Source organism: Chiloscyllium punctatum, chromosome 17, assembly GCF_047496795.1.
Source record: "Chiloscyllium punctatum isolate Juve2018m chromosome 17, sChiPun1.3, whole genome shotgun sequence".
Lineage (NCBI taxonomy): Eukaryota > Metazoa > Chordata > Chondrichthyes > Orectolobiformes > Hemiscylliidae > Chiloscyllium > Chiloscyllium punctatum.
The window spans coordinates 72,666,428-72,680,015 of record NC_092755.1 but is presented as its reverse complement, the minus strand read 5'-3'; the positions used below and the strand labels follow the sequence as shown (position 1 = coordinate 72,680,015).

The 13,588-nt window shown below is 39.8% G+C and overlaps 1 protein-coding gene and 1 pseudogene across 1 annotated transcript in view; both read left to right on the top strand.

Moving 5' to 3' along the window:
* Positions 1 to 13,588, top strand: part of kntc1 (kinetochore associated 1) — a 154,309-nt gene that overhangs the window by 18,005 nt on the left and 122,716 nt on the right. The window contains exons 6-9 of the mRNA XM_072587416.1: positions 706 to 783; positions 7,429 to 7,463; positions 7,563 to 7,670; positions 12,818 to 12,908. Of these exons, the coding sequence (XP_072443517.1) occupies positions 706 to 783; positions 7,429 to 7,463; positions 7,563 to 7,670; positions 12,818 to 12,908 (312 nt within the window). The remainder of the gene's footprint in view (positions 1 to 705; positions 784 to 7,428; positions 7,464 to 7,562; positions 7,671 to 12,817; positions 12,909 to 13,588) is intronic.
* LOC140487718 (26S proteasome complex subunit SEM1 pseudogene) lies at positions 3,501 to 5,251 on the top strand (annotated as a pseudogene).

Genomic DNA, 13,588 nt, shown 5'->3' with positions numbered 1-13,588 from the left:
AACCTGTGTTTATGACGAAGATTTTGTTTACTTGTCCGAAGAATTTCTTTGGATGGCACTGTGCAAAATTTATTATGATCACTACATAATAACTGAAAGAACTACAGATGCTGTAAATCAGTAACAAAAACAAAAATTACTGGAAAAGCTCAGCAGATTTGGCTACATCTGTGGAGAGAAATCAGAGTTCATGTTTCAGGTCAAGTGATTCTTCCTCAGAACAGTTAACTCTGATTTCTCCACAGATGCTGCCTGACCTGCTAAGCTTTTCCAGCAATTTCTGTTTTTGTTTCTGATTATAATCATTGCTAATGTGAGGCACATTGAGTTACTTTACTTTTGTAAATCGCAGTATAAACGCAATCTATTATTTGAATTTACTTTTGGATTAAGATTTTTAAAAATTCTGCTTTAAATGCAATTTATGTTAATTAGATCTTTTTCTCTCTTTTACTTCCCTCTTGCTTTATGTTGTACTTTATTCTTACAAGCTGCAGAGATAGGAAATAGCCATTTGTTTTTTTTTTCCTTAGTTGGTCTTTTTCTTCCTTTCTTGGCTTGCTTCAGTTAAGCAGGCAGTGATCATTTTTTGTAGCTGGTGATTAACTGCTTGGAGAAGTGGACTTATAAGTTTCTGTCCAGGGTGATGTTCTTGTGCTTTGCAATGATGTTTCAAAGCTGTAAACATTTTATTTTTCCTTTTAGGCTCCTACCATATGGTCCTGCTAACTCATAACGGTTTCTTCTGGGTTTCATGTCTTCAGCTTGCCAAACTTCATCAAGGTAAAACAAAAACTATTTAAATAGGATTTTCATCAATATTCCGGTGCATTTCAGAAGAGAACAAGAATAGGGAGAGAAAGTGAGCAGATGTGCAAGAGTTTTGGAAAGGACTTCTGGCAGATATGACTTAAGGTTCTTTCACTGAAAGTGGTATAAAAGTGGTGGTACAGTGCAGATAGGGCCTCAACTTCACAACTGGTAAGATGTAGGAGATTAGTCGAGAGAACTTTCAAATATTTGAGTCTGGAGGTATTGTCGGCACGGATGAGGGGGTATGGATGTACGTTTCAGCAGCAGATGAGCGAAACTGGATCAGTTAGGTGATGTTACAGAAGTAGAAAGAGACAGTTAATGATGACACCAGTGAGGTTGGACGTTTGTCACGTGATGAAATGTGACACCAAGGATGTGAACTGTGGCTTTGTCATCACCTGTTGTCAGGGAGAGGGATGAAATCTCTTGCTAAGAAGCAGAGTTTGGAGCAGGGACCAAAAACAGTGGTCGATGATAATTAGCAGGAGGGGAAGAATGAGATTAGAATAAATGGCTTCATTCTTCCCAGTATGAAGTTGAAGAAAACTATGTATAATCATTACTTAGCGTCAGACAGGGACTCAACACTTGATTGATTGTGAAGTTGAGAGCTTTTATTATTAAGGAAATCTGGATGTCATCAGGTTGTGTGTCTTACATGTGGATGAAATCTGAAAGGGTTGGCACATAAATAAGAAGAGCACTTTGGGAGATTTGGAATATCCAGACTCACAAAAAAAGTCTATATTTATAGATGTTATTGTTTAGATATACATGGAACTATTCAAAGATAATTAACTAACTTAGAATTGATGGGATTTCTTATTATTCTTGTCATAGAATCATCGAGCCATACAGCATGGAAACAGACCCTTTGGTCCAACTTGTCTATGCTGACCAAATATCCTAAATTAATCTAGTCTCATTTGCCAGCATTTAGCCCATATTCCTCTAAACCTTTCCAATTCATATACCCATTCAGGTACCTTTTAAACGCTGCAATTATACCAGCCTCCACCACTTCCTCTGGCAACTTATTCCAGACACGCACCACCCTCAGTGTGAAAACATTGCCTCTTTAGATCCCTTTTTAAATCTTTCCCTCTTACCCTAAACCTATGCCCTCTAGTTCTGCACTCTTTCACCCTTTCAGGGAAAGGGCCTTGTCTATTTACCCTATGCATGTCTGTCATGATTTTATAAACCTCTATGAAGTCACCTCTCAGCCTCTGATGCTCCAGGGAAAATAGCCACTGCCTATTCAGCCTCTCCCTGCAGCTCAAATCCTCCACCCTGGCAACTTCTTTGTAATCTTTAAAGTTTCACAACATCCTTCCTGTTTTAAGGAGACCAGAATTGCATGCAATATTCCAAAAGTGTCCGGACCAATGTCTGTACAGCCATACTCAATGCTCTAATAAAGGAAAGCATACCAAATGCCGCCTTCGCTATCCTGTCTACCTGCGACTCCATTTTTAAGGGACTATGAACCGGCACTGCAAGGTCTGTTTGTTCCTCAGAACTTACTATTAAGTGTATAAGTCCTGCCCTGATTTGCCTTTCCACAGTGCAGCACCTCATATTTATCGAAATTAAACACCATCTGCTGCTTTTCGGCCCATTGGCCCATCTGATCAAGATCCTGTTTTACTCTGAGGCAACCTTCTTCGCTGTCTGCTACATCTCCAATTTTGGGGTCATCTGCAAACTTACTAACTATACATCCTACGTTCATATCATTTATATAAATGACAAAAAACAGTGAACTTAGCACCGATCCTTGTGACACTCCACTGGTCACAGGCCTGCAGTCTGAAAAACAACCCCCTGTCTTCTACTTTTGAGCCAGTCCTATATCCAAATGGCTAGTTTTCCCCGTATTCCATGAGATTGAACTTTGCTAACCAGTCTACCATGAGGAACCTTTTCGAACGCCTTACTGAAGTCCATATAAATCACATCCACTGCTTTGCCCTCATCAATTCTCTTCGTTACTTCAATGAAGTTAGTGAGACATGATTTCCCATGCACAAAGCCATGAAGTGGCAGAAATTGGATTAGAGGGATTGAAATGAATTTTTGAGTAATGGAAATGGAAAAAATGCTTATTACATTCCAAAGGTAGATATTTTTCATACGTTTTGTAATACTTGTGACTCTTCAAAAGGTTTGTTGGACAATGTAAAGAGTTATCTTTTATTCTGGTTATCATCCCGATGTAAATACATTTTTAAGGGTGCACAATATTTTATTGTGTGAATTTTAAAGGTGTAAGTCTTTTTTTTTGGATAAGAGATTGTTTTCAAGAATGCAATTTTTTTTTGTCAAATTCATCTGATTTAATGTTGTTTAGTTATATCAAGTTGAGTCTTAGTGCAGCGTGCACTTCCTATGTCATGTTGCTGTTTCACCTTCTAGTCACATCTCTCCATTTATTCTCAATATTTCAGTTTGTCTTAATTCTAGCTGGTTATTTCTATGCCCATCCCAGTTCTGTTGTTCCATTTCCCTGTCCCAACTTGAGTTTACTTTTACTATTTATTCATGGAATGTGGGTGTCACTGGTAAATCCAGCAAATTTTGCCTATCTGTATTATCCTTTTTTCAAATCACTGCAACACATACGGTGAACATTTTTCCAGAGTTGAGTTAGATATTTGAGCTCAGTTTCTTGCTGAATCGTGTTGGATAGGCAGGTGCCAGGAGGCCTTGGCTTATTGGACGAGGACGTCGAGTTCAAGGAGTTCCCTGCTGAAGGCTGAACTGGTTTAGATGAAGATGCCTATGTCTTGAAAGATTACAAGGATATAACAATGCAGAGGATGATTTTTCTCATCAGTTAAGAACTAAGGTTGAAAAATTTGGATACAAGATCGAAACCTCGTAGATGAAGTTCTGCACAACAAGAATGTCTGGAAGATAGAGAAGAATGAATACTGCATAAAGGTTTAAAATTGTTTGTGGCAAAAGCAATACTGGAAGCGAGATGTAGTGGAACATGAAATGCTTATCATCCTATGCAAAGGGGGACACAATCTGTTTTTATAAATTTTCCTTTTTTATTTTCATAGTAAATTATTTTGGAATATAAAAGAAAAAGAAGTTTCAAGATTTTGACTCATTGATAGAGAAGGAGCAGCAATAAAATGCCAAGTTAAGATTGTGTGAATTGTAAGAAGAACCTGCAGCAGGGGTGTGTTGCCATGCACATTTTACCTTCGCCCTCCTAGATGCTCCAGGTTTGCAGGCTACTGTTAAATGGTCACCCAGTTCTAATGGAGGTCAATACTAGCATGACCACTTCAGTGGTTGCAGAACCAGTCTTTAATAAAATTTGCTTTGGACTCAAACCCTTAAGTTTGTACAAGACCTTGCCTAGGCTGAGAGCCTCCACAGGGGAACCTTTGCAGATTTAGGGTACAACTTCATTTCTGCTGGTTAATTTACCAGTGATTTGTACTAAAGGGCTCTGGGCCAAAGCTTGATGGGTGAAATTAGTTGAGAGAAATTCATCAAGCTTGGCTCAATATTTTTCAATTTGAAAATGGCTGCTTGAGTGAAGTCCCAATAAAATACGCAGATTCATCCAGGAAGGTCTAGGGACTCTCAAAAGGAGCCAAGGCCACCTTGCATGTTGACCAAGAAGCAATTTTTCAATTCTGCAAGACTCTCCCAATGCCTTTTGCCCTCAGGCAAAAATAGAGGCAATACGGTAAGAAAGTTGGAAAGTGAAAGAATTACACCAATGCAATTTGCGGAATGGGCATTCTGAGGTCCGACGGGAAGGGACGGTTTGCCTTTGAGGCAATTTTAAATAAACATTAAATCATGTTTTGCATCTGGATAAGTACCCAATTCCCCAGCTAGATGATTTATATGTATAGCTGGCAGGGGGGCTCTCCTTCACAAAGCTGGACATATGCTAAGCTTATTTGTAATTGCAGTTGGATGAGGATTCCCAGAAGTATGTTGCAGTTAATACCTGTGAGGGTTTGTACCAATGTACAAGGCTGCCATGTGGGCTATCGTTGACCTATTAAATTTTTCAGTGTAAGATGGAGAACATTTTGCAACGACTATCTCAGGTCGCCATTTATTTAGATGACATGTTAATAACAGGGAATACTAATAAGGAACACTTGGAGAATGTGGACATAGTCCTTAGACGTTTTTCTGAAGTGGGCATATCCCGAAGAAGGGTTAAATGTGTGATCCAGGCCCTCCAAGTGACCTACTTGGACTACAGAGTCGACAAGACTGGGTTACACCTGTTGGAAGATTAATTGAGGGCAATCAAAGGTGCCCGACTCCCACGTCTGTTCAGGAGCTTAGGTCATTTCTTGCAACAGGGAATCTGAGTATTTCCTAAAGTTGAATGGGATTCGACACATAAGGGTAAAAACAATGACTGCAGATGCTGGAAACCAGATTCTGGATTAGTGGTGCTGGAAGAGCACAGCAGTTCAGGCAGCATCCAAGTAGCTTCGAAATCGACGTTTCGGGCAAAAGCCCTTCATCAGGAATAAAGCTTTATTCCTGATGAAGGGCTTTTGCCCGAAACGTCGATTTTGAAGCTACTTGGATGCTGCCTGAACTGCTGTGCTCTTCCAGCACCACTAATCCAGAATTCGACACATAAGGACAACTTCATACCATCCATCATCCAATGATCTGGTAGAAAGAACAGTCCAAACATTGAAGGCAACCACAACCTCACTAGATATCAAATTGTCATCATTGTTATTGGATTACAGAACCAACCCACATGCAACTGGAGTGAAATCTCTAGTAGAGTTGAATCTCATCTTCACAGATCTGTGGGAAGAGAGCAGGAGAGGAGGTGGATGAAATGGCATCAGGAACGCCGATGCTGGACAGGAGTCTAGCCAACAAGAGAGACAGTTTGTGACGGGGAATTTGGTGTAAGAACTATGGAAGTGGCCCTGCATGGGTTAAATGTATAGTTGACTTAAGATTGGGATCTATGATTTATAAGGTTTGGTCAGTGCAATGGTCTTTAACAAGCACGTGGACCATATGAAACCATGAACTCTTAAATGGTGTGGGAGCAAAATGTGTTCTGACCTCAGAACAGTCAGAAAGGCTACAAGGACCCTTAGGTTCATCCTACAGGTAAGCATGGGGCTTCTGAAATCGAGATGAACATCACCGATGTTACTGCATGAATGCCTTTGGTAGCAGAAGAAGAGTGAATTCCTACTAAGGCATTCCTGGCACAAAAGATGAGTTTGTGTGCGATACATCCTGGCCGTGTCGGATGCTGATCAGAAGAATCTGATCCGATCCTAAAATGCCCCAGGAGGCTCTCCAAGAAAAAAAGACCGGCCTATGTCCTTGGACTCGGGGAGGGATGTAGTGATTGTAACAAGATTAGCCAGCTGAACAACAAGATAAAAGTTCCCTAATTGGAATGGATTTATGGCCCCAATCAGGGAGACCTGGTGGGCAGACATAAAGAGGAGTGAGAGATTGACACTGGATGTAGACTCTGATGAGTCTGTGCCAGAGGCAAGGACTTTTCATGTATAAATAAAGGATGACTTCATGACAGGATTCTGGTCTCTGAGGAATGATTTTGTTAAGGTTGTACATTTGTAAATCTTTCCTTCTCATATATTTCCTGGCTCTTCAAAAGTAATAGCTATAGTAGAAACTGATAAAATTGAAAGCAATGCTTCTGGAGACCCCATCTGCCTGACTGCAGACAAGCTGAGCTATGCATTAAATTTGTTTTGATTGTTAAGAATTGTTTTCACAGTATGGTGAACAGTATTTCTGAGCATTTTAATTTCTTCTTAATTTATTTTGGAAAATGCAAGTATTCATTGTTTTAAATGAAATAGAGCGGAAGTAAAGAGAAGTTCTGTACTGTTCTTTAGACCTGAAACCCTGCTCCAAACCTTGCAGCTTCTGAGCAACATTCTGTTATCATACTGTTGCCATTCTCTCCATACACTCCATGCCTCCTCCAAACGTCTTGAGATGCACTTCCACCAATAAGCCCTTCCCAAATTTTTGGACATCACTTTTATATTGGAAATGCATAAATGGAAGGTGAAGGTGAGGGAGAAAGAAAGAAAGAATGAGCATGCCTGATAGTTTTGAAGGACTCTGGGTAAGTTAGAGGGGGATGGTGAAATGATAATGTGGTGATAGATACGTCTGCAGCTGTGCTCCATATTCTTCTGTCCTATTCTTTTCTTCCCTTCCCCGCTCCATTCCTATGTTCCAAGAATTCTCAACTAGGGAATTCATGTTTGGTCACTCCGTGAATGAATGGTTGCCCTGTACTCTTGACCCCATAACTCTCAATTCTTCCAGATAGTGAGAATTTATTTAGCAATCCTTTTGAACCCTGGAATCTTATTCAAATTGTTCCTCATATTTGACTACCAAACTCATGCCACCATATCTTGGGTTTTCTACCCAATGTTCTTGTATACCTTGGGTTTCCATGGATGCTTATGAATCATTGTTCATCATCATAATATTGTGAGAGATTAGATCTACTGACTCATTTGATCTGCTACTGATTTGATATTTCTGTTTCATTAATTATTTATCATTTGTGTTTTTTTCTTTTTCTTACAGCAATTGAGATAATGGACTTTGATACAACAAAAGCAGTAAGACCTCAAGACTTTTAAATGCTATAATGCTACCTCTTAATATGGCAGGAAAGTCTATTGTGGCACTAGTTTTAAAATTTGTTTTTTACTCTTTAGCTAAAGGAACAGATCAAGATCAAATATGTTCACACTGAGGATAAACACACAGATGGCTGTAACCATGCAGTGATTGACAGTTTCAAAAATGTCAAACTGCTAGTTGGGGTAAGTTGTTCCTTTCATAAATTTTGTAAATGATTTGCCATTGTTTACAAAATCTAAATCATGATTTTTTTTAATACTAGTATTGAGAATTGCGTTTTTAACTGCTGAAATGTGTGTCAAACTGCTCCCAATTAACTTGCCTAGTAAGGGTATGTTCTGTGCAAATGAGATGGGTTCAATATGTAGTTATAAGGATACAATAGTATTCGTAGGTAATTCAGGGTTTGTAACACAATTTTAACAATTAAAATGGAGTCTTGTTTGATCTGATTTGTTTTAACAGCACTGTTTACGTTATTTTTATGGATATAATGTCTAAAGCAGCAATTCTTGATTATTGTAATAGACTTCCAGTTCTTACATTAAGTTTGTGGACAATTGAAGTTGCTATGCACTTCTGAATTTGAATGAGAGCCCTATTATTTAAAAGCACTGTACTATTTGACTTTGGCAAGGGTTCTCCAAATCATGCACTGTAACTGTGATGGAAGATCTGCAGATATTCTTTGTACCATTTGTCTGGTGGTTTTGCATTATTAAAAGCAAATGGTTAAAACTCCACAGATGTTTAACCATTTTGGTTTACAAAGTTGGAGTACTTAAGTGATTAAGTGTGAAGGATTTATGTTTTATACATCTTTTATACATCAGGAGTGTAACAATGCTGCTCCTTTAACAAAGTTATTCTGTCCTTGTTTTTTTTTTGAGGGGTTGTAAAGGTAGAGGTGCTGAAATGTCTGTTGGCCAATTTAACAATGGCTAACAGATGTTGCCTACGTCAACAATCAGAAAAAGGCTTTCAGTTTTTTTTCTCTTTCCTCTGCTTTTAATCGTAATTCAAAATTTCTCTTTCTCTTTCTTTTTTCTTTTGCTTTTAACACAAGCTGCTTCATTTTAAATTGAATTTTAGCTATCCCAAGATTCCGATGGTGATTTAAATGCTGAGGTATTGCTGTCAATATCTCTTCTTACCGACAAAGGTAACTCCAACTCCAGCTTGACTGCCAATTCCTGTAGCTTTGCCTTGTTCATCTTTTGTAAAACCCCCAAAGTCACTTCTTCCACTACTAGAAAACTTTTAATGACTGAAAGAGCCATTACTATACCAAGCACTATTTAAACCAATCAAATTCAATAGCCGGAACAAAAGACACTAACACCTAGCGCTCGCTGCCTTTGAGTCCAACAACCAAAATTGGAATTATAGAACAAATCCTGCAAGGAGCCCCCAATCTGTTATGGACCAGGCCAGACCTCTTCGAAACATTTTTAAAATGGGTAACCCAGAACCTAACTTTTCTCGTAGTTTTAAGCAGGTGAATATTCCAGGAGCATTGCAGCTGGCCAAACTACTTGGTTTTAAACAAAACATAATTTATTACACACAAACAAAAGAAAACCAAATTTAGAATAACATAACTCGTTGAAAACCCAACCAACACGAAAATGCAATTTAACAAACCCTTGCCAAAGTCCAATTTCCTGCATCATCCCATAAACACACCCCTTGGCAAAAAGATAAATTTAAAGACAGGTTCTTATAGGAGGGAAATGTCAGAAGTGAGGATCAGCATGGAACTATTTCTTTGGGTCCCCAGCTAAAACTAACCCAAAACTAGAAACAACCCTGAACTGGGAGAACTGGCCACTCCCTTTTCATAGTATGAGTATTTTAAGAAATAACCTGAAAGTCTTTTCTGAATGTTGACTGAGACAGCATCTGTTAGCCATTAAAATAGTCAGTTCAGAAATTTCATCACCTCTGCCTTTACAACTCCTTTCAAAAATAAAATCAAGGACAGAATAACCTTGTTAAAGGAGCAGCATCATCACAGGAGCAGAAAAGAATTTCAGGAGAGACAGTTTGTGTTGAATGTTCTGACTAATGAGAATACCTTCTCGATTTGCCTACATATAGACTTTGCTGGCTAATTCCAACTTAAGATTTTTATTTAATAAATTTAAAACTAGTGATTTTTGCAAGGTTTGTGAAGGTTTGTAGCTCAGATTGAGGTTTAGGGTGTAGCTTTGCTCGTTGAGCTGTAGGTTTGATATCCAGACGTTTCATTACCTGGCTAGGTAACATCATCAGTGGCGACCTCCAAGTGAAGCGAAGCTGTTATCTCCTGCTTTCTATTTATATCTTTCTCCTGGATGGGGTTCCAGGGGTTTGTGGCGATGTCATTTCCTGTTCATTTTCTGAGGGGTTGATAGATGGTATCTAGATCTGTGTGTTTGTTTATGGCGTTGTGGTTGGAGTGCCAGGCCTCTAGGAATTTTCTGGCATGTCTTTGCTTAGCCTGTCCCAGGATAGATGTGTTGTCCCAGTTGAATTGGTGTTTTTTTTTCATCCGTGTGTAGGGCTACGAGGGAGAGAGGGTCGTGTCTTTTTGTGGCTAGCTGGTGTTAGTGTATCCTAGTGGCAGTTAACTTTCTTCCTGTTTGTCCTATGTAGTGTTTGTGGCAGTCCTTGCATGGAATTTTGTGGATGACGTTGGTTTTGTCCATGGGTTGTACTGGGTCTTTTAAGTTTGTTAGTTTTTGTTTGAGAGTGTTGGTGGGTTTGTGTGCTACTAGGATTCCGAGGGGTCTTAGTAGACTGGCTCTCATTTCTGAAACTTCCTTGATGTATGGTAAGGTGGTTAGGGTTTCTGGCTGTGTTTGGTCTGCTTGTCGTGGTTTGTTCTTGAGGAATCTGCGGACTGTACTTTTTGAGGATCCGTTCTTCTTGAATACGTTGCATTGGTGGTTCTCCTCCTTTTTCAGAAGTTCGTCTGTGCTGTAGTGTGATGTGGCTCGTTGGAATAGTGTTCTGATACAGCTTTGTTTGTGTGTGTTGAGATGGTTGCTGGTGTAGTTAAGTATTTGGTCAGTGAATTTGCCAGAGAATTCCTAGATACCTGGCACTCCAACCACAACGCCATAAACAAACACATAGATCTAGATACCATCTATCAACCCCTCAGAAAACAAACAGGAAATGACATCACCACAAACCCCAGGAACCCCATCCAGGAGAAAGATATAAATAGAAAGCAGGAGACAACAGCTTCGCTTCACTTGGAGGTCGCCACTGATGATGTTACCTAGCCAGGTAATGAAACGTCTGGATATCAAACCGACAGCTCAGTGAGCAAAGCTACACCCCAAAAACTAGTGAATAATTTGTACGGTTTCCTAGAATGTTGAAGTGTTCGTATAACTGGTTTTTTTGGTATCTATATTTCTTTAAAAATAGAAAAGTTCAATTTTTTTTTGTTTTGCTATGCAAAGGCACAGCACCTGAATATGTTCCCAGAGTGCACTTGCTACTGTGAAACAAAATGGTTGGGTTGATAAGTGGCAAGTAACATTTGTGCGGTGCAAAAGATGATCTCCAATAAGACACAGTCTAACCACAATCCTTAGGCATTCATTGGTGTCACCATCACTGAATCTCCCACTATCAAAATCCTTGTGTTTACCATTGACCAGAAATTCAACTGGACTCTCAACATAACCACTGTGGCTACAAGAGGGGATGCGATAACCTCGTGGTATTATTGCTGGACTGTTAATCCATAGATCTAACTAATGTTCTGGGGACTGGGGTTTGAATCACATCATGGCAGATAGTTGAATTTGAATTCAATAAATATCTGGAACTAAGAGTCTAATGATGACCATGAATTCAATATCGATTGTTGGAAAAACACATCTGGTTCACAAATATCCTTTAAGCAAGGAAACTGTCGCCCTTACCTAGTCTGGCTTATATGTCACACAGTACAGCAATATGGTTGACAGTTAACTGCTTTCCAGGCAATTAGGAATGTCCATTTATGCTGGCTTAACCAGTGATGCCCTCATCCCATGAGTGAATAAAAAAAGCAAGTCAGAGGCTAGGAATACTGTAACAAGTAACACAACTCCTGACTCCTGAAAATGTTTCCATTATCTGTAAGGCATAAGTCGGGAGTGTGATGGAATGGTCCCCACTTCCCTAGACGAGTGCAGTTCCAACAACCTTCAAGAAGCTTGACACCATCCAGGACAAAGCAGCCTGCTTGATTGGCACCAAAACCACAAGCATCCACTCCCTGCACCACCGATGTTCAGCAGCAGTATGTAATATCAATAAGATTTACTGAAGATTCTAAGACAGCACCTTCCAAACCCACCATCACTTCCATCTAGAAGGACAAGGGGAGCAGATACATGATAACACTACCACCTGCAAGTTCCCCTCCAAGTCACTCGCTATCCTGACTTGGAAATATGTTGTCATTTCTTCACTGTCGCTGGATCAAAATCTTGGAATTCTCTTCCTTAAGAGCATGTGAGTCCACTTACATCATGTGGACTCCAGCAGTTCAAGGTGGTAGCTCACCACCACCTTTTTGAGCGCAATTAAGAATGGGCAAAAAATGCTGGACAGCCAGTGACTCCCACACTGCACACAAATGAATAAAAAAAGTTAATGCCATCTGTGTAAGAGAAAAGTATACACGAATAAGCTGTATCCATTTTATTGTTTGTTTACTTTTTCTGTTTTGTAGTTTTGTAATAACATGCTTTTATGTCTCCACTTGGGTATATCACAATGGTAGGGTGTTTCTCCCTCTTGAATTAGCAGGCTAATTGATACAATTGCCAAAATATCGGGCAGGTTGCCAGCAGGGAGACCAACTGCTTCTTTCATTTCAGGAGCATTTCTGCTCCTTTAGGCTTTTCTGCTGTTCATCCAGCAGCCTGATTCTTTGAAGAGGCATTGTTCTGCTCAGTAGCTGCTGGCCTTTGGCTGGCAACTTCAGGCAGGGTAGGACATTGTTATTGTGGGGAATTATTGACTGAGAAACCTGCTGCTTCATGAATTTGTGTGCCTAATTGACACTTTATCTGGTGAGCTTTTTTATTGATTGGATATGGGGTGTCTCACCTGCTCCCAAGCGTGTGCAAAATAAAGTGGAAATCATGCCCAATTTAACAGAAATTAATGTACGCAATATGCACAAGAGTGTATGTTATGTATGACATGCCCTTGTAATCTCAAGCAAAGCTCTTGGATTATCAAGGCAACATTGTTTGACTTTATTATTTTTGTTACCCAGTTAATAAAACTGTTCAAAAGAGAGAAACTATTTTGTTCACATCTTATTATATTATAGGGCACGGGTGACTACGTACTATCAACATGGAACATAACTGCGCTCAAAGATCTAGAAGTCAACAATATGATTGACTCATCCATACTGAAAGGTAAATGTGAAATTTGAACAATGAGAATCATCAGTTCAGCAAATCTTTGTTACAATTGCTTTGTGATAACATTTACAGGCCCTTTTATATTATGCAATCTATTATTTGTGGAGGTTGCTGCTGGTCCCGGGCTTTCTGATGCCTTTGTTCTTCAGTTTCTTTGCACCTTCATTATACTGTGGCAACAATAACCCCTGTTGTGGCTGAATCCATAGATTCATTGAAATCTGAAGCATTTCAGAAACAAAATTGATCTGTAGTAATGGGTGCAGTTAGCATTTGTATTTCAGACAAATGACTGTTTTGCATAGACCTCAATATTGTGGTACTTGGAGCAGTCCAAAACGGACAGCCTGTACATGGACCTTTGACATAAAGGACGGTGGGCGGCATGGTAGCACAGTGGTTAGCACTGCTGCCTCACAGCGCCAGAGACCCAGGTTCAATTCCCACCTCAGGCAACTGTCTGTGTGGAGTTTGCACCTTCTCCCTGTGTCCGGTTTCCTCCCACAGTCCAAAAATGTGCAGATTAGGTGAATTGGCCATGCTAAATTGCCCGTAGTGTGAGGTAAAGGGGTAAATGTAGGGGAATGGGTCTGGGTGGGTTGCTCTTCGGAGGGGCGGTGTGGACTTGTTGGGCCGAAGGGCCTGTGTCCACACTGTAAGTAATCTAATCTAAT